A 25,568-nucleotide genomic window follows, 5' to 3' on the forward strand; every position below is an offset into this window, starting at 1 on the left:
CACCGCCATTCCCACCCGAACATTCATTCACCCTACACACCACCGAATACACTTTAGATGCATATCACTGTCTCGAAGTTTCCGATTCTAGACATTTATTCCCTGTCAGGTAGATGACTGTGTTGTAAGATGTGTTTGTTTTCACTACACAATATCCCAAAACTGCATTTTAAAACAGGATTTAATGCCGACAGCGTGCTACTTCCTCTCTCCTTACCATTCCCCAGGTAGAATTCTGTCTCACTCCAATATTCTGCTTTAATGTTATCTTTTTTAAAACTAGGAACGCGCTGACAAGCTTTTCTGAGTTCTTACACAGGAACACTCACAACACTGATGCACATGAAGGTGTGAGTCCTAGGAAAATTAGTATTGAACTTAATTTGTCCAGATTTATCAGGGGCAAAGGGAAGATTTAGATTTCAGACTGCCTCAATTCAGTAAACCACTCTCAATGGGAAACATCAAACCTGTTTTCACTCCTCAGGTTACTGAAGCCTCTGTTGTAGCTTCACTTGCCACTGTGAACAGAGGGGTTCTCTGGTGAAGGAGGTCATCGTCTACACATGACACGAACTTCTGTCTTTGTAAGTCATCACTCAGCACTGAAACACAAGAGCTTGCTAAAATGGTTAAAACCCTGCTTCCTGGGCATCATTCCAGTCATCAAAAATAAATAGAGCTCATCCAAGATAACAATTTTTTCAATGAATTAAAATAATCCCAACATTAAAACTAAAACAAAAGTGTCTTATGTTCTCATGTTTTTAATTAAAGTATTTGTTTTACAATCCTGGCTTGGTAATAACTCTTAAACTCTTATATCACAAGTTTGTCTTTAAGTAAACTCACAGCACACTTAAGGCAGATTTAACCTGTACATAGTCTCAGCTCCTAAATGCCATGATATCATTTTATACAAACAGTAAAATCAGAAAGCATCCATATTTTTCTTATATTCATCATTAGAGTTAAAAATTAAGTAATACATTGGATTTCCATAAAATTTCACTTTTAAGATAGGAAACAAATGCTACAACAATTCTGTAATTTCCTTTACCTAATTAAAATAAATACAGATACTCATGAAAATTTTAACTTTTAAACATGTAGAGAAAATCAATACTTTAGGACAGCTCAGAGGTAGAACACCTGCCCATCATATACAAGAACCTGGATTCAATCCCCAGTCCGGAAGGAAGGAAGGAAGGAAGGAAGGAAGTAAGTAAGGAAGGAAGGAAGGAAGTGGGGAGGGAGGGATGGAGAAAGGAAGGGAGAAAGGAAGAAAGGAAGGAAACAAGGAAGGAAGGAGGGAGGGAGAACAGAGGGAGAGAGAGGAAAACAAATGTTTTATATTCATTCCTCATAGAAGACTCTGCAGAATGCATAAAGAGTGGCTGCTGTAAAGTCATATTGGTTAAGTATTGCCTTAAAACCCCGCTTACATAATTTTATGTGTCCATTTCATTATCCAGATACATAAACCCAAAACATCCTCTGGTTACGTTAAGAGCAGGAGGTTGGGTAGCTCTGAAGATCCAGTCTCCTGTCATTAATACAAAGTGAAGCTTTTAAAAGTAATTTGGAGATCCAAATCTTTGAGGAAACACGTATAATAAAACCTTCAGGGGACCAATGGGCTCAGGTAGAAAATGCTGGAAGTCGAAAAGCTTGCAGTTAATGTAGTGTTCTGTTAGCACATCTTTGGGAGACAGGAATGCAACCAGAATCGCTTGTTACTTATCACTGGAAAGCAAAAGCCATCAAGTCATTTAGAAAAGGTATTCAGAAAAAATACCTTTAAAATCTAGGTGTTTTCAAATGTGCATTGTTAAAGGGATGTGCTTGGCTAGGGTCTCCAGCTCACTCGTCACTCTTCTCAACTCTGCTGTGCTCAAGTGCGTCTCATAAGCACAAATGTCTTCACCTTTAAAGGAGGACAAACTCTTCCGTGCTAAATCTTTTGAAATTCTTTTTTTCGTCTTCTGAGAAAAGGTCTTCTTCACTGGCTGCAGTAGATGTGAAATCAAAGTCTCTGGAATGGCCATTTACAAAAGTAAATAATGGATATTTCTCCTTAGAGGAAATTTTCAGCATCTGTAAGAGACAGCACAATGAGTCATTCACCAGATGCAGGTATGCATAGTAGGGCTGAGTAACACAGCTTCGCGTTTAGCCCTGACCTTGTCTTCCTCTCACTCAAGCTCATCCTGTGCTGCTGTTTTAACTGCCCTGCCTACAGGCTTAAAGTTGATTGGCACCACACAGTTTACCCATAAACATAGCTGGGTTATCAGTCCTCTTCACCCCAAGGTGAAGTCTTCTAGCACCATTATTTTGTAGTCATCCTGAAGAACTAACTCATATTTATCTTCCTTTTGTAAGTAACTAGAACGTGACAAAATGGCAGTGAAATGTTGGGAAGCATTGCTTGATAAGGGAAGACATAAAAGCAGTGACAGAGGCCCAGTCTTATCTCAGGTCTGCAACTACCTCAAAGTGACCTTGGGCAAATGACTCTCCCTCATCCTCTGTGAGACAGCTGAAGTCGGCCAACTTCCCTCCTTCAGAGTCTAGTTTTTAAAAGGTTAAAAGCAGTAATATGAAGCTCTTTTAAATATTCAGTTTGAGGGCCAGTGAGATGGCTCAGTGGGTAAAGAGGCTTGCCACCAAGCCTGACAAACTGAGTTCAATATCTGGCACCCATGTGGTTGGTGGAAACAGAGAATTAATTCTTACTAGTTGTCCTTTGATTTACATGTATACAATGGCATGTGCATACTCACAATTTTAAAAATGTAAAAACCAGGTTTGGTCTCTCCAAAGATTTCTATGCTAATTTTTTTCACTAAAATACTTCAGTTTGAATCTAGTCAACATGAAAGAGTGATGATCTCTTGTTCAATAATGACAAATTGGCTCCTTACAAAAAATTCAGCCCCTAAAATCTTGTGGGAGACCTGCAACTATTATGTAATATACATGTTTATAAATTCAAGTGTATTTGAACAATTTTAAATCTTTCTGTTAAATAAATTGTATTAAAATGTAAACCATGTTCGTAAAAAAATGAACAGAAAACTTTCTCTGAAGAATGTTTGGGCAAAAAAAAAATCTACATTTATAGATTCTCTTGAAATTTGACATAAGTAGCTCTTGCAAAAGAAACAAGGTTAAAAACATTTTCATGAGACAGTTAACATAATTCACATTTTTTTTTCTTTGTGGTTGCAAGGAAACAAACCATTTTTAAGACAACCAAGTGCTAAAAACATTAGTTGATAAAACCAGACTTTACCATTCGTTTCCGGCTTCTATTTTTCCATTACTCCAATTTATTTGATTTGCATTCTACAAAAAAAAGTAGGAGATGGGCAAAAATATCAAAATGATGAACAAGAGGCAGAGAGGATTGCCTCTGAGGAGTCATTCTCCACCAGCCAACAGCTGGGACACACACCAGTCCTCCTGTCACTTCACATCCGTCTCCTGTCACTTGTAAAGTCCAGTATCTGATGGGCAAGCAGCAAGCATCCATATCATACTGCTTTCAGATCAACAAGGCACGGCTAACATTAGAATCTTCTAACTTTCCTTTCAAGATCAGAAAGGAGTCATTTGGGTTTGTTACCTATGACCAAGATACTCATCCATTATCAGAGTTAAATCTGCACTGCAGGGGAAGTGTCAGAAAGAAAACTTTTACCCTTTATAAAGTGCATTGCCCCCATGCAATCTAAGGCCTCCTATATAAAACCTGTTGGTTCCAGCTTTGAGAACTGTCAGTGGCAAATCTTTCTGAGTTTATTTAAAATAACACTAAAGACTCTCAAATGAGAACAGGACATCAAGACAGAGGTTTATCCAGGGGGCTGGAGAAAAGTCTCAGCAGTTAAGAGCACTGGCCCGCATGGCAGCTCAGAACCATCTATAACTCCAGTTCCAGACCTGGTGCCCCTTTCTGCCTTCCATTGGGTACACATGTGGGGAAATACCCACACACATTAAAATTAAAAATGAAGGTTTATCCAAATTAGTTAAAATGTAATGTCCACATAAAACCTGCAGCATATAATTGGAGAGGTGATTCAGCAGTTAAGGGCACCGGCTATTCCTGTAGAGGACCCGAGTTTAGTTCTCAGTATCCACACGGCATCTTCAACCACACGTAACTCAAGTTTCACAGGATCCAACACCCTTTCACTTGCACAGGCAGCAGGAACACATGTCGTGCCCAAACATCCATTCAGAGAAGCATTCACAGACATAAAGCAAAAATAAATGCGCTTCTTTAAAAACCCTGCATACATGTTTATAGCAGGTTCTTTTTCACCGTGTCAAAGCTTGGAGGTAATCAAGATGCTGCTGTTGTTTCCTAGTGAGAGAACAAATAAACTGTGGCGATCCAGAAAATGGAACACTGAAAAGAAGTGAGCTATGACAGACAGCACGTGTGAAAGCTTCAAATGCGTGTCACCACGTGTGAAAGGTCAGTCTAGCGCAACTGCACACTGGACGGCCTCGGCTGTGAGACGTTTTGGAAAAGGCAAAAGGATGGCCACGGTAAAATCAGTGTCTAAGAGGACAGAGGATGGACGGGCACAGCAGAGAGATGCTCTGACAGTTACACCATTGTTTATGATGTCATAATGACACGTGTCTCGGTATGTCTTGTCAAAAGCCACAGAATATACAGCATGCAGAGTAAATCTCAAAACTCCAGACTTGGGACAATAGCAATGTGTCAATCTGAGCATTCTGGTAACAAATACACTCCCCTGGGAGGGCAGACTGATAGTGGGGAAGGGGGCATGAGGGAAGTTTCCTGCTCAGTTTTGTTGTGAAGCTAAAGCTAACCATTAAAGATTATTCCACCTATTAAAAACACACTATAATGGACAGTTGGCTAGAAGATGAAGCCAAGTGAAAACCTACCAGCACATCAACATGGTAGAGCAGCTAAAATGTCATTTCAAGACAAATAAAAATTGGAATGCCAAAGGAGGCTTTGTAAATTGTCTAGCTCACTCTTTTCTAAATCAACATTCAGAACCAAAGGACTCAAAGGATTACAGCCACAGAAGACGACTACATCAGCAATTCATTATTGGTTCGAGCGTCTCCAATGACCTGCCAACAGACTTTCCAGGAACTTCCCATAGCGAGGAGGAGCAAGACACCTTTAAGAATTCGAAGAACTACTAGCTTGAAAACTTGGGGGCTGGACAGATGGCTCAGTGGTTAGAAGCACTTGCTTGTCTTCCAGAGGACCCAAGTTTGGTTCCCAGTACTCACGTCAGGTGGCTCACAACCACCTATAAATCCAACTCCAGGGGATCCAATGTCCTCTTTTGGCCTTAATGGATACCCACACAGACAAACACAGGTACATAAATAAAAATACAAATACTTTTTTTTTTTTTTAAATCAATCCTGAATTTTTTTAAAAAAAAGAAAAATCTGACAGTCTATTAGAACAATGGCAATGTTGTCAAAATGTTGGGATTTTTCCAAAGTGGATGATAATATTAAAACCTACGCTTAGAAATTCCAAATTAGAGACAAAATATCAATAACTTAACACTATTCAAAGTAAAATACATGTCAATTATTTAATGATTTAGGAAAATGTTTATTCTATAATCTTTTTTAGATTTATTTTTATATGTGTGTATAAATTCTATGTGTGTGTATATCATGTGTGTGTTGAGTGGATATATATCACGTATGTATACATGTGTATGCTGTATGCCATGTGTGTACATGTGTATTCTGTGTTTGTGTATATACTATGTGTGTGTGTGTGTGTGCCATGTGTGTGCATGTATGTGCCATGTGTGTTCAAGTGCAGGTAAGAGGAAGAAGAAGGCCATTAGAATCCCCTGAAGCTGGAGTTACTACTAGTTGTGAACAGCCTGAACTCAGGTTCTCTGGAAGAGCAGTAAGCACCCTTAACTGCTGAGCCATGTCTCCAGGACCCAAACATTTACTATATAACCTTTTGTAAACTTTTATTATATGTGTGTGTACACCTATGGGGGTCAGAGGAAAACTAGCTGGAGTCAATTCTTTCCTTCAGCTACATGGGTACCAAGGATGAAATTCAAATCATCAGGGTCTCTTGAAGACACCTTCAGCTGCTGAGGCATCTCCTGGCCCTATCCTATATCTTTAAAAGCAAGATATAAATCTATTTATAAAACTCTAGAAACAAATATAATGAAAACATTAACACATGTCTGTAGATGGGAAAATTAACAATGAGCTTTCTTCTCTGTGTGTCTGTGTTTGTGTGTCTGCGTGTGTGTGCATGTGACTTTCTAAACTTTTAAGCATGTACTTAATCCATAAATGAAGAAAAATCTCATTTTTAAGCTTTTAAGATAAATGAGTTTACAAAGCATATCTAATTTTGAAATGGGATTTGAGTGGTCTAAATTCTATTCTGTTTTCACAGCATAGCTAAATGCAGGCTGAAGCTGCTTTACCGCCTGAAAAGAAGGTCACAGATTTCTTTACAAGAAAGAAATACAATCATACTTTATCTGTGTACTGGGTTGACAGGCCTCAAAATTTAGACAGGAAAAATCTAGAGGACAAAGTTGGGGATTTTATTTCATCACAAAGCTAGTTAGAAGGATGCAAGTAAAACAAGGAGATGATCCCTTTCCCCGCGCCACAGCCCTTGCTACTGCAGCTACCACCACACACGTAACGCCATGCCAGCCCACAGCTCTCTGTCCATACTCTCCATGGTCACTGTATGAGCTACAGCTTATGCGTTGGTCACATTCTAAAGCCAGCCACAAACATGAAAAATATGTCAAAAATCATCGTGAAAAGCCTTTCAGTTGTTTAAAGTATGTCAGTCTTATGTCACCCTTTTCAGTGACATGTGTAAATGTACAATATGGACTATCATATACTGTGAGCCAGAAATGGTGACACACACCCATAAGTGTGCCACACTCCCAAGTACCCGGGAGGATCAGCAGCTGGATGCTAGCCTGGACTAAATATATCAGGATACTGTCTTAAAATGCCACAACTAAAATCAAATATATGTACATATGAACACACATACATAGATATAAATAGACAAATAAATGATAGATAGATAATAAATAGATTAATTTAATAATTATAATAATAATAGAAGATAGATAGATAGGTAGATAGATAGATAAATAGATAGGCAGGTAACTATGAAAAAGTGGCTGGAGAGACGGTTCAGTGGTTAAGAGCACTGGCTGCTCTTACGGAGGACCAGGGATTGATTCCCAGTATCCACTTAGTGGCTCACAACCATCTGTAACTCCTCATACCCTCTCTGGCTTCTACAGGCAGCAGGCACACATGATAGGTGAAATGCCCACACAAATAGAATAAAATAAATAAACAGACACATATAGAACATGAATTCCTTGTTACTATAAGAGCCTTGTTGTTGAATTGCATTAAGAATGCAGGTGCTGTTAACTCCCTTATCTGTCTCCTCAATACTTAATCTTAAGTCCCACCCACTCTTCTAACTCTCAAAGGAACAACTTTTTTTTAAAGACTTATTTACTTTATTTATATGAGTACACTGTAGCTGTCTCCAGACACACACTAAAAGAGTGCATCGGGTTCCATTCTAGATGGTTGTGAGCCATAAGCCACCGTGTGGTTGCTGGGAATTGAACTCAGGACCTCTGGAAGAGCAGTCAGTACTCTTAACCATTGAGCCATCTCTCCAGCCCAAGAAACAACTTGTTATTAGCTCTTATTCCCACCTTGTTTCCATGACAATGATCACCCTGGAACATTTCTTTCTTCAGCCCTACTCCCTTTGGTCCTGCGGCATCTCACTTCCCAGTGTCTTTTGAATAACTATTCATTTTCTGTATTCATCTAGTTCCACATCCCAAAACACAGATAGAAAATCGATCCTTCATCTCTCCTATATATTAGGTCATTCTACATTCACCCCCTTAAAAATATTTCCTGCAGGCTGGAGAGATGGCTCAGAGGTTAAGAGCACTCAATGCTCTTCTAGAAGTCCTGAGTTCAATTCCCAGCAACTACATGGTGGCTCACAACCATTTATAATGAGATGTGGTTCCCTCTTCTGGTGTTCAGGCATCAGACATATATACATAACCCTATATACATAATAAATAAATCTTTAAAAATATATATTATCTGCCCTCAGCTTCAGCTCTTTCTCTGCCAAGCATTATTACCATCCATGTGCACAGATGAGGTGGCGAACACTGGAGGGTCAGGCAGCCTCTCTATGGTTTCAAGGCTACAGAGAGCTGACAACGCCAGGTTTTGACCATGGCAGCTTAATTCTAATAAGGCTAATATTCTATAGAGCCTTCAATAGCAAGTGAAGGCTCACTGTAATGTCAGATCAAGTCAGTCACAATAGACTAGAGCAGTTTCGTTCTCCCCAAATTAGTTCCCTTCACGAATGTCTATCAATAGTAATATCTTTTATATTAATTAGTAGTGGAGTTGTTGCAAATGACAAATACAAAATAAAACAAAAAAAAAAAAACAAAGGTTTTAATAATAGAAACTGTTTTATCAACAAGAAGTCTTCTTTTTAAAATTTGGATTGTTTAGTTAACATTAAAAGGCAGTCTCAGCAATTCCCTGGCCTCCCTCTCCTAATTACAGTACGATTACTAATGTCCCATATGTTTCCTTTGCCTTCAGGGTAGGGGAAGTGGATAGGAGAGAAACAACATGGCATCTATATCCTATTTCATCAGTGAATCATCCCTGGAAGTCCTGAACCACACTCACCCAGGCTGCACCAGCCAGTGTATCTGCATGACTGAGTGCGAGGGAACATTAACACCACAAACATAATCAGGATCCTTCTTGTGAAAGGAAAGAAAAGGAAAGGAGATGGGGGTTAAACAAGAACCTAATGCTCGTGTGCCATTCACAGCTGAGGAGCGTGTGAGCACGTGATACAAAAAGCAAGCAAGGCCATGTGCTAAGCACATCTTCAGGGTCTGTGGTCAGAAAGGGCCAGGCTGCCGGGCTGTGGTGGCGCATGCCTTTAATCCCAGCACTTGGGAGGCAGAGGCAGGCGATTTCTGAGTTCGAGGCCAGCCTGGTCTACAGAGTGAGTTCCAGGACAGCTCGGGCTATACAGAGAAACCCTGTCTCAAAAAACAAAACAAAAAACAAACAAACAAACAAAAACCAAAACAGAAAGGGCCAGGCTGAGACCCAAATAACACTAAGGTAACAAGCCCTGTCGGCAGATGGACTGGAGACTGCATTCTTAGTACACTTGAACAGAGAACACAGTCCTCGAGACTGGATCTCATAGGTCCTGCTGAGCCAGATGAGGAGGTGGTTTGGGTCTCTTTGTTTGCTTAAGCACTCAACTCATAACCATTCTACCGAAAATTTCTCACAACACTCTTCCTGGGGTTTCTGCCCACAGTATTTTCTGGTTCTTCTTCACACTTCTTTCTTGACTGCATAACAACTAGTCCTTCCAGCTCCAGCCAGATTCTACTGACTCTATCTCAGCCCACACTGACAGTTCCTCCAAGGCCCCATGGACTCATCCAGTCGAGCATAAAGACAACTAACATTGGCTGTGGCACTGAGCAGACTCAGTTCCAAACCAGATACCTAAGAAGTGTGTGGGCCTGCTTGAGCTATGTGACCAGACTGTCTCGCCTTACTTAGACGTAAAGGCCAGTGATGCTAGCATCTACCCAACACAGTTCTTGTGCAGACTGAATCTGCTAAAGTATTTAAAGGTCTTACAAGACTGTCTGGTGCCTGATATGTTGGCTCTATACTGTTATTGCCGTTATTATCACAATATTAGTCTTCTGGCATTTATTAAACATATAGAGTCATTTGTCGTTAATGTCCATTCTTTTCTTTTTAATGAAACTATAAACCCCTGAAGATTACACAAGAAATCAGGAGCTCTCATCACCAGATCCAGAAGGGGACAGGATGCATTTGGAGAGCACAGAGCTAAAGAAAGGAGCATCTCTGGGAAATACAATCTAAGCATGTGCCTGAAACACAAAAGTGATTTCACAAAACATTTTCCAAGACAGTGATAGGCAAGGGAAACGGCGATGCTGGAGGAGACTGGGATGCTGACCTGAGAGGAGAAAGCAGAGTAACTCTCTCTCTCACTCTTGACTACTGAGGACTGAGGACGAGAGGCACACGAAGGCAAGTTCCAACCCATTATAAAACAAGCAACCAAAAGCAAACAACTACTCAACAGGATCTACCTGAAAACTGAAAAGACTTCCAAGAATGTGCCCCCTGCTGCTGGGAATATAGACTACTGCAGGGCAGGTGAGCTCTCAGGTAAACAGGAGACAGGACAGAGGTGATGAGCGGCCTCGAGTTGTGGCAAGGGGCTTGACTCAGCACTGCCACTTAATAGTTATCACCATTTTTCCTAAGACTCATTTATTTTATGCATTCTTTATGCATATTTTATGCATATGAGGGTTTTGCTTGTATATGAGGCTGTGCACCACGTGCATGCCTGGTGCCCTCAGAGAACGGAGATTAGACCCCTGAAACTGGAGTGACAGACAGATGTTATTGATCACATGGGTTCTGGGAATCGAACTGGGGTCCTCTGCAAGCCAGCTCTCTAGGCCCAGTAGTAACAATTTTGTGAAAGCTGCTGACCTTCCTAGGATTTCCTTAGCTGTATAAGAGGTGTAACAGTATCTGCCTCACAAAGTTCAGTTAGAGAGACATAGGTAGGGTGTTCAGCAAAGGACTCAACACTAGAAATGCATTGAGTTGCCTCTGTGATCTCAAAAGTCCATGAATGTAACTCTCTTCTGCAGCTAGAGAATGACTAGCCATAAGTACTTTTTTGTGTTAACCTCTATTGCACAAAGAAATAATTTCTCTTTTAGTTCTTATTGATTTATCATTTATTTGTGTGTGTCCCTGTGCTTCTTTGAGTTATATGCCTCATATGCATGCAGGATCCCTTGGAGCAGAAGAGGTGCCAGATCTCCTGGAAGTGGAGTTACAGACAATTGTAAGTTGCCATGTGATTGAACCCAGACCCTGTGGAAGCATAGCCAGCGCTCTTAAGTACTAAACCATCTCTCCAGCCTCAGTGATTAATTTCTTAATATTCTTGTTTTTTGTGTGATTTCTGACCACAAACAGTAGCACTATCAGGTAATCTGCTTGCCAACAAAAGGAATATCTTATTTGATAATCAGGTTGGGAACAATTATTTCAAAAAGGAATATGAAAGAAAACACAAATACTCCCATTACACTGTTTCCAGGGCAGTGGAGCAGAGCATGTGCAAGCTAAGTCCACAGGCTAAGCAGGTGTGTGAGCAGAAGCTACGGAAAGCCCTCAGGTCTACCCTGAAGAACTCAGAGATAAACAGGATATAGATGCGAAGAGACAACACACATAAAAAAAGCAGAACAAACAAGATGAAATGAAATTCTTTTCTCAATTTCAAGAAAAAGGTCCTTAAACAGAAAGAAACTGGACGCCCAATGAACAGGATCCCAAATGAGGAAGCAGGAAGACAACACCGGTGCTGACTTACAGGGAAACAGTAAACCAGGCTGAGGACACTTCATAAACCCCACTGACTTGGTCTCAGTCTTCAGAATGGTGTTACAGGCAGCACCAACTAGAGAGACACACAGCATATCAGAGAGGGAAATGCTTGCTCACTGATGCACAGTACATCAGAGAGGCAAAAAGCACGGTCATGGAGGCACAGCATATCAGATCGTAGGTTGTAGCAGTTAGAATTCAAACCTGAGAGCTTCCAAAGAAAGATGCTCCCATTGGGGTGGGGGACAATAATTTACAACAACATCAAACTTGTCAACAGCCAACTCTTTACAGGAAGCAGGAGTGCAGGCCTCCAGAACAGAAGAGTTAAGACAGATAATTTGAAGTTGGGCTTATTCCCAGGAAAGAACTGGAGACACAGAAGGGGAGGGAGGAGGTCCCAGGGAAACAGGAGTGGGAAGCCAAGACTCAGCCAAGCTTGGGTTTAACCCCACACTGGTCATCACTTTGTTCCTGAATGGAGAAGCTTGGGCACAATCAACAGAGTTTTAAGGTATGTGTACATATTACCTTCACATAAACACACACATAATTACATATAGAAATTAGCTTTTTGAAAAGAGTATTTTGAGCTATACATGCTAATAGTTCTAAATCAATAGACTATTGTAAATTTTAAGATAAGGCCACAGTGATTTAAGGAAAATAACACTGGAATAGGTGAACATATACTGACAAATACTTAGCTCAGTCATTGAGCTCTTTAATAACTTGTAAGAAAAACTTTGAACAAAGCCTCTTTAATTCTTTCATTCAACAAATATTTACTAACCCCGAGAGTGTGACAGCAATGCTTAGCACTGGTAATTCAACTATAAACTTTCCATAACTTTGCCAAGGTAACATTGCAGTAGAAAAGTCATGTGCATGCCTGAAGCGGCAGAATGCACACAGACTTGTTACGCCCCATGCAAAATGAATGACAGGCTGTAAGGAGACAAACCAGATAGGAGGCGATCACACACAGACAGCTAGAAGTCTAAGCAGAGAGTGTGAATGAAGACCTGAAGAGGCACAGGAAGGAACCAGAGCACATCTGCATCTGTTGGGAGGAAATTCTACACACAGAGCAAAGCAGGACCAGTGAGCAGGTTGGCCAACTGTGGTTGGACAAGAGAGCTAGGAGATAGGGCAGAAGGTAAGGTCTGGGGCTGCTGGGGGAGGAAGCAGTGACCCCTCTTGAGGCCCATAAAGTCTTATGAGTTAGTACAGGTTTGAGCGTTGACTCTGAATAGGTTGAAAAGAAACTATGAAGGTATGAATGAGAAGTTACTAGCACAATCTTGATTGCATTTTTAATTTATTTCATTATTTTATAGGAATGGGTATTTCACCTGTCTGTGCACTCCATGCACACAGTGGCCATGGAAGCCAGAAGACGACATCAGATCCCTTGAAACTGGAGTTGCGAAGGGTTGTGAGACACCACATGGGTGTTGGGGCTCAAACCCAGTTCTTCTAGAAGAGCAGCCAGTGCTCTTAACCACAGAGCTATCTCTCTAGCCCCTTAATCACGCGTTAAATAAAATCACTGTGGTAGCTGTGTTGGCGACAGATTGTGGGTGTAGCAAGGTGATTGTTACGAAACTAGAGCAGACATTCCAAGGAAGGTGTTGTGATGGGCCAGAGTGATGGAAAGGTCAGCAGGTACCAATGTGCACACCGGGTGGGAGGTGACGGGAGATGCCTGTGCGGTACACACACTGGGTGAGGTGGAGAAAGACCCAGTTGGAGGGCAGGGCTCATAAAGACAGCCTTGCTGATTTATAGAGCAGCCAAATTCCCTCTCAATTGCTCTGCTTTGCTTTATCACTTTTATAATTTACTTTAGTGTCTACATTCCTTTGGATGGGTAGCAGATAAAATGTAACAGGTCTCCTTCTATACATAGTACCTGTGGCAGAATCCTAGTGAAATAAAAAAATAAAAATAATTTTACGATTTTTAAAATGGATCTTTTTATTTTATAGTCAAGTCTTACAGCTTAAAAAAGAAAGCCAAAAGCCACTTTATAAATACCCTTGTTAGAAGAGCCTGATAAAACAGCATGTGGCAAAATAACTCCATCACCAAGAGCAACTGTAAGGGTGGACAAAATAGATAAAAGCACCACTGAAAAGCTTCTGGAAACAAGTGAGAAGAATACATTGTAAAGAGGGAGAAGCTGGTAGGGTAGAGTGATGCCAGTGGCCGAAACATAGAAAGAAACCTAGGTCCCATGAAAATACCTCCAAGGCAACCACTTCCGAAGCCAGTAGGTGGGGCTGGGCAAAACAGGCTTCCACACGGGGCAGGGGCAGTGTGTCTCTGGCCTACTAAGTAGGCAGTAGACATCACCTTCAGTGATGGAAGTTAGGTACCAGCAAAGGGACAAAATGAAATTATGTAGGTACCAGCAAAGGGACAAAATGAAATTATGTGCTAGCCACTAAAATTCAGTAAGAAGACAGTATTCTGTATCACCTGTTAGAATACACCTGACCTGAAAGGTGTATGACCTGGAAGTGGGACCTGAAAATCATGAGGAAATGACAGGTAAACCCACCAAGAGGGAACAAGCTATAGAATTATCAAACATGTCTTGTGTTTTTGTTTGGTTGGTTGGCTGTTTAAGCAAATCTGGTCATCTTTAAAAGTACAAGATAAAGTGGGAGTCATGGAGGATGACAAACTCCTCTAGATCAAAGCAGGTTCAAGTCACACAGATGCCAGCCATGTGGTGCCTTCTAAAGCCCAGATGCTCACGTGATGAACAGCATCACTTCTCTGATTAGAACAGCTGAACTGAGCTTATTCCGGAGGAGATCGTTTGTAAAAAGCACACATTCAATTCTTCAAGCATAATGGGACATCGTGCTTGCAATTACTCTCACGTGGTTCTGGGGCAGAGTTGATATTTTCAACTCTTCTTTAAAATTTCTGTCTCTTTTAAATGGATGCAAATTAAAGACATAAACGAGTAAAAACAATATTTGTTCATCAACAAAAAGCACTACAAGAAATAACCATGGAAACTATTATGAGTGACACAAAATGACCCCAGACAGAAGCAGCATGAGAAAGAAGGGACAGAGGCATCAGGAAGGCGCCACTCACTACAACACAAGGAATTCAGAATCCTACAAGACTCAGATTCTGGACAGCGAAGCACAGACACAGAACGTAAGACAGGAAATGCTACCAGAGGCAGTGGAAGCAATTGTAACTATATAACTGTAGTTGATCCAGTTGGGCCAGGTGAGGTGGTGCAGGCCTCCTGTAATCCCAATGCTTGTGATGCAGAAGCGAGAGAGTCAGGAATGTGGGCCTTCAAAATGGCTCAGTGGGTAAGGGGGCCTGCAGCCAAGTCTGACGGTTGTGGGAATCCATATGGGAGAAGGGACAAGCTGACCCCTACAAGTTGTCTTCTGACCTACACATGGACCCACACACACACACTAATAAACTCACATAAATAATAAATACAATAATTTTAAGAGAGAATAAATTCCAGGCTAGTCTCAGCTACAGAGTTTGCAAGGCCAGCTGTAGCTACACCAGGGTCTGTCTAAAACAAAAACAAAAAACAACCAAACTCAATTCAGAGGCTAAAGAGATGGCTTGGTGGTTTAGAGCACTTGTTGCTCTTCCAGAGGACCCAGGTTTGATTCCCAGCACCCATATGGAGGCTCTCAGACACCTTAACTTCAGTTCCAGGGGATCTGATACCTTCTTCTGACCTTCTCAGGCACCAAACATGTCCAGGGGAAACAAACATCATGCAGCCAAAACAGTCACACATAAAATAAATAAATCTAATAAAAAAAAATTGTACTCAATCAATAAAAAAAATTTAGTCAATTAGTAGATTCAATTGAACAGTAAGACCTGATAATCATAATTGTACATAATCAACTATTTTGCCACAGAATATATAAAACTAAGAGCAAGAAAACATAAAGAAGAAATAGTTCTATGCCAGCAGGTGGGAACTTATCCCACAATCTAACTCAGGCATGATCCTCTTGCTCCTATAATGACATGATTCACTGTTGTGACAAACAGCTGGCAAAGCACTGTGTGGTGGTTTGAATATGCTTGGCCCAGGGATGGCTCTGTCAGGAGGTGTGGCCTTGTTGGAGTAGGTGTGTCACTGTGGGAGTAGGCAATGAGACCCTCCTCCTAACCACATGGGAGCCAGTCTTCTCCTAGCAGCCTTCAGATGAAGATGTAGAACTCCCAGCTCCTCCTGCACCATGCCTGCCTGGATGCTGCCATGCTCCCACCTTGATGATAATGGGCTGAACCTGTGAGCCAGCCCCAATTAAATGTTGTCCTTATAAGAGTTGCCTTGGTCATGGTGTCTCTTCACAGAAATACAAACCCTAACTAAAACACTATAATAGTGATTTGGGTTCATGGCTTCAGTTCATTGTGGCAGGAAGGCGTGGACATACAAACAGCTCTGCTCCTGGTGGCAGGGGTGTATGAGGAGGTTGGACCAGGAAAAAGCATGGGGCCAGAAACAGAACCAGACTGTAACCCCTGCAGCCTCTGCCCCTGGTAACCCCTCCCCTAAAAGTCTGGGCTCATCTCCTAAAGTTTCTGTAACATCTGCTGCCAACACTGTCACCAGCTGAGGCTCAGGTGCACATGTACACGAGCCTGTGAGGAACACCTCAGATTTGAACCATAGCAATTGCTTAGCTTTCAATAAGTTAAAATCCATGTAGGAAAATACAGGACATAAAAAAAAATGTAAGGGGGGAGGAAAGGAAGGAGGGACAATGGGTGACAGAAAGACCAGAGACAGGGCTAAAGAAAGCTACTCCATCAAGTCTTGAGAAGCCAGCAGCTACTGAGAATTTATCCTCGGCAAACCTGACTGTGCAAAGAGAACTAACTGGGTGTTTAATTCCTGTTGGGACACGAAGAGGAAAAACCGAAGTTAGGTCAATGGGTGTGGCTACAAGGGATCACGGACTTTGAAGAGTTCTGTAAAACCGGAGGTGTAGGACATTCAAATGACTCTTGACTAGATGAATTCACCATCATCTAGGTGGTCAACATCACTACCAATCAGAGAAACACAGATTAAACTGCAAACCAATACTAACTCTATCTAGTAGACTGTTTATAAAACAGAGTATTTCAGTCAGGCAGTCTCGAGCATCATCACATGAGGCACTGGGAATTCTTGCATACTGCTTTTAGGATTACTCTGGACAGCATTTGACAGCAGGAGGCAAACAGAACTACACTGCCCTATGCCCAGCATTTCTACTCTGATGTACAGAGTACGTCTAATGCACTTGTGAAGAATTAGATATGCACAGGAATATTCTTTAAAACATTATTTGTAAGGCTGAACAGATGGCTCGGTGATTAAAGCACTTGCACAGAACCTGGGTTCAATCCCTAACACCCACATGGGCCCTCCATCTGTAACTCCACTCCCAGGGGATCTGACGACCTCTTCTGGTCTTCATAGGCACTGCAGTACATGTGATATATTTAAATAGTTGCAGGTAAACCACCCCAGACACACAAAAATAAATAACTCTAGCCAGGAGGTGGTGGTGCATGCCTTTAATCCTAGCACTCAGGAGGCAGAGGCAGGAAAATCTCTGTGAGGTCAAGCCCCGTCTAGTCTACAGAACTAGTTTCAGGACTGCCAGGGCTACACAAAGAAACCCTGTCCTGGAAAACAAACAAATAAATAAATAACCTTTAAAAGGAAAATACAAGTAATAAAATATTATTTGTAACTAAAACTTGAAATAAACAATTTTAGGTTCTTAGAAACAAGCTAAATGACCATCGACAAAATAAAGACTGAGAAGCTAAGTAACATACAAAGGGGTATATGGTGTTTATAGATGTATCAAAACGGGTGTAGTGGACTGATCCGATAAGTGAGTTACCAAAAACCAGTGAGAAAAGGAATGCAGCTGGGGAAAGAGCCACTTACACTGGGTTTATAACCAATTATAGTATATGTGTAATTTTTCATAAGCTTGGTGCTAGAATACAGGCATTTTTCTTCATATGTCTATATGCCTGAAATTTAAATTTTAATGGCATAAAATACATTATTAATGTGCAGCTCCAGCCTGACATTCAGGCTTCTCTACAATATTATGTCAACGTACGTTTCTAGTGTCACTCACGCTGTGCTACTTCCTAGTGCAGTGTTTCCTACGCCGCAGATACTCCTGCACGGCCTTCACTGCTTCCCATGTATGTTACCTCTACATGATTAACTAACACACTTCTTTTCATCATTTATAACTTAAACAATTTTGTACAAATAAATGAAAGGGGGAAACCATGTTCATTATACCCACAATATTTTCTAATATGAAGGGAGTTCGTGTGTGTGTGTGTGTGTGTGTGTGTGTGTGTGTGTGTGTGTATCTTTAGTGCCATATGAAAATATGAGGTATCACACCCTGGATTAATGTACAAGTAGTTTTCTATGTCTGGTGTAAAAGATTGCTTTGGTAGAATTGAAGAGCACAGCCTTCAGGGTTCTGCTCAGACGGTCAGAGGACAGAGACCCTGCCCAGTATATACACTGGGTTTCTGCCGTCAAAGTGGACCCCTGCCCGGGTGTGCACCATAGTGCCACTTCTCTTGGCCTTCTCTCTGGTCATTCCCTTGGCTTTAAGTACGTTCCTTTCTTACTAAGCAATGGAAATTATGCATACACTTTCAGGCTCAGCTTAAATATCACCATCACAATAAAATACTTTGACTTGGATATGCTGTCTCTCTGGGTTCAACTCAGTTCCGTCCTCATCAATTTATTTCTAGATTCATATGGACGCTTATCATATTCAATGTAATATATGTCTGCTTGTCGTAATCCCCCTCCTTTAGCATAAATGTTACTTGAGTCTAGAAGCTTTATGTCTTATTCGAAGCAGGAATTCCATCTCGGTCATTTCACACTTTGCATACAGCAGCTATGTTCATACCCAGAGACTGAGCTCCATCTGATAATTACCTTAATAATTTTTATTAACATTTTTCAATCAGACAGCATACGGAGACTATTCACCCATAGAACATTACAACTAAACATGACACTCTGGACTGCCTAGCTTTGTTTTCAACATGAGAAAACAGAAGAGTAAATCCTATTAGAAAAAAGTACAGAAAACAAACGGGTTGACTGACAATGCCAAATTCTGGTGTTGGGGGGTGTCTGCTTGACTTAGACTAACTGCCTGGGCAACAGTGACCGACACAGCCAGGCTTTGGTACCACTCAGTGGCCGTTAGCTTAAGAGAACAGTTTACTGTTCTTAAACATTCTCATTACTTCCAGAAGACATCTTGGCACAGTTTCCTTCTCCCTTTTCCCTGATACGTCAGTGATAATTCTAATTGCTTTTCTGGTGAAGGAAGCCATCGGGGCTATTTTTGATCAGAAGGCCAATATGCAACTCCTTGGTAAACGCTTCGGTTTGCCTCCGCCACAGGAGTTTGAAACTGTGCTCTTGTTTCAAACACACTTATTCTGATCCAAATAGAAAGTAAGCCAAAGAAAACAGAGAAATTCACCTTTCTGTGGGAAATATTTATCAATCTCAACATCTATCACTACATTGCCTGGATTTATATATTTTAGGACATACATGGTATTTTACAAAGACAAAGGGATATCAAACCAGAATATACACTGTCAACCATGATTTCAGGGAAGGAAGCAATGAGAGCCCAGGGAGGGTGAGGAGAGGACTGTGGGTGGGCAGGGGAGGGGCTCATGGGGCTCACCCTCTCCTTGCTCATTTTTTCTGTCACATTCCTGTTAAATTTCTCTTTTTTCTTAGCAGGTCAAGTAAACTAAAATTCCCATTTGAGACATTGTATTTAACATTTTCATACTATTTTTACATTGTTAAAGTAAAATGTTGACCTACTATGTCTACCTTCCTGAATGAATAAAATCAACTGGATGCTGAACAGTTACAAAATCCCCACTACATCTGAGTACCAGCTCCGAGCGCCTCACAGTGATTCTAGTCTGTTCCGACGTACCATAGAGCAGCCTATGTTAACTCCTGCCCCATAGAGACACCCATCAGTTACTCGTACAATACAAGAATACAAGAGGCACTGAAGCTCTTGTGGGTGGTCCAGCAGTACCCATGTACCAAAAACATTCACCAGCTTAAACGTAGCAAGTGGCTGACTGAGTAACTGCTTCAGGGAGCACTTATGTAGACCAGACCAGACAAGACACAGTTACTGCTAACAACACACTTCATTTAATAACGCAGTTCTAAGAAACCCAAAAATATCACTTCTCTTTAAAAAAAAAAAAATAAATAAAAGAACCACTTGGACTAAAAAGAAATGAAATTTGACTTGATCAAATACTTCATTAATTTTTTTTCTACCCCTAAGGGAGTGCCCTTTAAAATCCTCTTCAAATAGGATGTAACCTAATTGCTTGCCCAGGGCCACAGCTGACAGAATTTTTATTTCAACACTGCCACCTAGTGGACAACATTTTTAACTAGTCATTGGCTCCATCTGTCTCAAACACTGGCTCCCCAAAGTTAGTAATAGTAACATTCAAGAAGGAATGTTACATGTATGTACATGTAACAGCTCACACATTTATTGTCATGGAATATAAATTATGCAATTTACAAACATTATTACATATTGCTTTTAATAAGGTACCTTAGTGATTTCTTCAGATGCTCGTTCAAAGTCCTGGACATTACGACAGTAAAATCCTATTGTACAACTAGGATCCATTTTTCGAAATGACATCTTTTTAGGAGATGGGCAGTGGAATGTCTGTAATTTTTAAGATAGTTTGGAGTTAATTTTCCCTTACTTGATGGACTTTTTCTCAAAACATAATAAACACATTTTCTAAGGAGCATTTTAGCCCTTACCATTCTGTATAAAGATACAAAACACAAGAACAAGCATTGTGTATTTTTAACCAAACCTTCAACCTCATGACACTGGCTGTTCAGCAAAACAAAGCTAGTTCATCAAATATGGGATACATTTCTAATACTTGAAGAAAGGAAGGAACACAGATCACTAGAGTCTGCACATTTTGTCTAATCTAGAACCCTGTTAGCCAGCCATCTCTATCAGGCTGAATTGAGTCTGCCTTATAGAGATTCTTCATTATTTATAAATTCATAGCAGTTTTATTCATATCGACAAAAGCAAGAAACAGACCAAATATCTATAAACAGATGGCTGAATTAAAACCGTTATGTTGGGGGACTGGAGAGACGGCTTGGTAGTAAAGAGTACTGGCTACAGTTGCAGAGGACCCAGCACCTACAAAGTGGTTCCCAACTGCCTGTAACTCCAGTGCCAAGGGATCCAGTGCCCCGTTCTGGCTTCCATGGGCACTGCGCACATGAAATGCACATACTCACACACCAAATAAAAAAATAAGTCTTTTTTTTTAAGTGTAAAAATTCATGTTGTAGCATAGTTGTTTGGAATTAAAATAGAACAAACACTTTGAATGTGCACATGGATGAAGGTTCCTTTCAATATTGTGTGTGCACGTGGATAGATGAAGGTTCTTCCTAGGGCTTAAAACTCTTTTAATAAGATTATTCTTATAATCTAGCACCCAAACCACAGGCTTGTGTTAATGTCCTACACTGATAGAGTCAGATTCACAGTTTTTGTTTGTTTGATTTTGTTATTCCTGCTGTTTTGTTCATTTGGGGTTTTTTTTTGTTTTGTTTTTGTTTTTGTTTTTTGTTTTTTTGGGGGTTTTTTGTTTTTGTTTTTGTTTTTTTGTGTTTTTTTTTGTTTTTTTTTTTTTTTTGTTTTTTTTTGTTTTTTTTGGTATGGGCTGTCACTGTGTAGCCCTGACTAGCACAGGCTTGGCAATGTAGACCAAGCTGGCCTCCAACTCACAGGAACCCACCAGCCTCTGCCTCCTGAATATAAAATTATTGACCCACAGTTGAATTTTCTTCGAATTTTCTTTTCTAATATTCATTCCCATAAAGAGCATGAGAAGAGGCAGGTGAAACTCACCCACGGTGGCTCTGCAAAGGACATACCTTCTGAGCAGGCTAACTCTGTGTTACAGTCAACAGCATGCCAGTAAACACGCACCCAACCCTGACCTGTACAAAGTGCTTAGCGATTACCTCCTTTAATTTGTGGGGTCTAAGCTAGCTAAGGTGGATCTCTCTGGCACTACCCAATATAAGCACTGCTTCACTGGACTTTCCCTAATATGGTTTCAATTATTTTATTTTAAAGAGATTAAGAAACAGATCTGAAACATAGAAAAGCTAAGAAAACCTTATGTAAGTTGCAATACAGAGTGTTGGAGTACACGGGATAATTCTAAGTCATATTTATGAGAAAGTCTTTTACATAAAGCATGTCTAAAAGTTGTAGAAAACAGCTTATGAGAACTAATTTCTCAGTTTTTACTGGCTGGTAAGGAAGATAGTCACAAGGTCTGTAGACCCAATGCCACAGGCTTACCTCACCGGTGACTGTGTCCTTCTCCCCACAAAGCACTCACTACAGCTTCTCCTAGAATCAGTTACTAGAACACCATGTGCCTGGTCCACCACAATCTCCATAGATAAGAACCACAAACACTAACCTGTAACTTGTGGTTTACTTGATGTCTACAAAGAACTTGTTAGTTACCCACAAACCAGTTAAAGTCTCTGATTTCACTCAAAAGTGAGGCTGCTTGTGGCTGTCCCTACCCCAAGCATAGGACTCAGAAAGGCACCTTAGATCCATCTCTGGTTTAAGTCATGTTGTTTTGTGTTTACCTAAGATTCTGAAGTCAAAATGATATTAATCTAAATTCTGAATCATTTCTATTTATTGTGAAATAAGTCCACCTTTAAAATGTATTCTGAAGTGGTGCTACTAGGCTATGTTCATTTTATGACAACTCTTTAAGCTATGCATATGTAATTTAATTTTAAAATTCTGATGTCTGGTAATAGCAGCCTCTACCTACATACACAATTTAGGGAGTAATAACTATGTATACTTCCCTCTGTAACAATGAAATATATTTCTGGAAAAAGAAGAATCAATTCCTATTTATTTCATTTTAATATCATTTATTCATTGCCTGAACAAATAATTATTAGGCACCTATTAAATTCCAGACATGATTACATGTTTAATTAAGGAATTCATTTCCTAAAAGAGATACTGTGGGTTCATACTCTTTATATATGCTCTAAGAATAATAATTATTGACATAATGGATTTTATTACCTAAACATATAAACGACACCAGAATAATTGTATTTAGGTATGCCTATGCTATTCTGGAGATTGGGATGAAGCTTCCTAGGTAGTAAGAGAACATGCCTGCTAACTGCAGTAGTTCACATGTTAGTTAGAGAACATGCCTGCTAACTGCAGTAGTTCACATGTTAGTTAGAGAACATGCCTGCTAACTGTAACTTACATGTGTGATTCATAAAGAATGTATCTTTGCCTGACAGATTCACCTTCCTTACTTGTCTGCCTGCCCAGTAACTTTAATGCCACTATTTTTCTTAATTTATTGATGGTGATTGAAACAGTCACTACTGTATGATCCTTCTAGGGTCTGGAAGTTGGAACTGGGGACCTAGGAATTGGAACAGATACACATGACCATTAACGGGGCTTCTCTTACCTTTAAGAATTTAGTATTTGCTAGCAGTGTTGGCACATGCCAGCAATCTCAGCACTTGGAAGACAGTGGGTCTCTGTGAGTTCAAGGCCAGCTTAGTCTACAAAATGAGTTCTAGGCCAGACAGGGTGACACAGTGAGACCCCATCTCAAAACATAATATTAAAAAATTAAAATATCATCTTAAGGAACACAGTCTATAATTCTGGGTGTATATGAAATAAGAACTCACAGGGTCTGGTTTAGGAAATCTTACTTCACTAATAATATATGTGTAACATTGTCCTAGTCTGGGTTCTGTTGCACGATAACAGCAGAGCCACATGTAACTTGGAAAGAAGATTATTTCAGCTTTTGGGTCACAGTCCATAAATGAGGGATGCCAGAGCAGAACTCAAGGCAGGCACTTATGGCAGAGACCATGGAGGAGAATGCTCCCTGCCTCACTGCCTAGCTTCTGCTCAGCTAACTTTCCTAGACAGTCCAAGGCCTCCTGCCTAAGGATGACACCACCCACATTGGCTTTCCTGTGTCAATTAGCAATCAGGAAAATGCCCCCACAGACATGCTGGCAAGCCAAGCTGGTTGAAGCAATCCCCCAATTGAGACTCCCTCAGGTAAGTCCGAGCTAAAGCTGAGTAGGAGAAACACTGCATATACATTTCCTGTGAGTACACAAAAGCATATGTGCACATAAAATTATATTTATATATACATATATACAAATATATACATATGTATATGTATATACATTTGTATATACATATACATATGGGTATATGTAGAAATACATGCCTACACATGGGTACACATGTGTATTATGCTCCTCCCACTCCAACAACCAAGATTCTGTCTTATTCTGGTCATTAGCAATGAAAACCTGCAACTCAATCTGCACTCGCTGCTAAGGCCCCAGGTTCCCCTGATTCTCTTCTTGTTTTTCACTGTCTCTGCGTGACATTTTCTCTAAGGTTGTTAAACTGCTCCTCTGAACTCCACACTTGGAAAATCATGTGTGTGCTTTATATATTAACAGCTTCCCTCATCTGGGCATAATGCACACCTTTAATCTCATTATTGATTGGGGCAGAAGCAAGTAGATCTCCATGAGTCTAAGCCCAACCTGATCTACATAGCAAGTTCTAGGCCAGCCAGGGCTATAGAGAGAGACCTTGTCTCAAAAAACAAACAAACAAAAGAACCTCAATGAAGATAACTAAAGACAAGGAAGATTCTAGTCTTCAATTACAGATGCTAAGTCAACAATATATCCTAACATATTTAGGAGATAATTATCACAAAGATGGAAATCAAATAAAGACATAACAAAGGCATTTGAAGATACAAGAAAGAGTTCAAGAGAGGTCTACAGACTTTCATCTGGAAAATGTAATAAATGACAGTTCAGAAAGAAAGAATTTGGCTTAATTTAATTTCAAAACGTTAAAAGTTCAACTCTAAAATTGTAAGAAATCAACATGAAAGAATAATACAAATGATATATTTAAACATTTTCTCTAGCTACACCTTGCATTTCAAATTTCACAACCCTGTTAAACTTAGATCACTCATTTAAAACATCAGGATTACACGTAATTATTTGCATGGAGTTGAATAAAAATGTTTGCGATTTAAATATCTTCATCCACTAAAAAAAAATCTACAAAAATGATTTTTAACAATTAAAGTATAAAAGCAGTTTTAGATTATGAATGTTATTCACTGTCTGCCACAAACTTTCAGTAGCATGTACACAAGATATCAAAGCAAGGATCCCTGGGAATGTAAGGTAGTTTAAAATCTTCACTTGAAAGCAGAAAGTGAGAGTTGAGGGGAAACCTAGGTCAGTGGCAGTGCTCTTGCCTAGCAAGGGTGAGGCCTTAGCCAGCTTAGGCACGGCTACCCAGCAGACCTCCTAAGGTTTATTAAGGCTCGCATGCAACATTCTATGAACTGAGGAACACATAACTTGCAAAAGAGGTTAGGCTATTTTATAACACATCTTTCCAAACCAAACTTAATCTTGCAGTTTGTTTTCATATAGACCCCCTTGAATACTAAGTGTTGATATTAGCACAAAAGACATTTCTGAAACAGAACATTTAACACATTTTGTGCCAGCCCTGATCTTTAAACTTTGCCATTCATGATCAAAACCATCCTGGTCTGATATAATAGTTACCTGTCTTACTCTGGAACTCAAACTTCTCTGACTAAAATACTGGGTGACAAAATGACCACCCACAGGGAGAGAAGAGTCTATGAAATGAGTTTCAATGACAGCTAGAAATCCAAATAAACCC

General features: G+C 40.2%; 1 protein-coding gene across 3 annotated transcripts in view; it reads right to left on the reverse strand.

The window, feature by feature from the left end:
* Positions 1–751: 751 nt before the first annotated feature.
* The window catches only part of Atg4c (autophagy related 4C cysteine peptidase), a 64,354-nt gene continuing 39,537 nt past the window's right edge, over positions 752–25,568 (reverse strand). Inside the window, exons 10-12 of one of the 3 annotated variants that reach the window (XM_076934626.1) lie at positions 20,292–20,411; positions 3,299–3,351; positions 1,960–2,097 (exon numbers count right to left, since the gene is read on the reverse strand). In XM_076934626.1, coding sequence (XP_076790741.1) covers position 2,097; positions 3,299–3,351; positions 20,292–20,411 — 174 coding nt within the window. In that variant the 3' untranslated portion in view covers positions 1,960–2,096. Of the gene's footprint in view, positions 2,098–3,298; positions 3,352–20,291; positions 20,412–25,568 lie in introns of all 3 variants that reach the window. The other 2 variants (XM_034503572.2, XM_076934625.1) reach the window with 2 other exon arrangements.

Source organism: Arvicanthis niloticus, chromosome 5 (genome assembly GCF_011762505.2).
Source record: "Arvicanthis niloticus isolate mArvNil1 chromosome 5, mArvNil1.pat.X, whole genome shotgun sequence".
Classification (NCBI taxonomy): Eukaryota; Metazoa; Chordata; class Mammalia; order Rodentia; family Muridae; genus Arvicanthis; species Arvicanthis niloticus.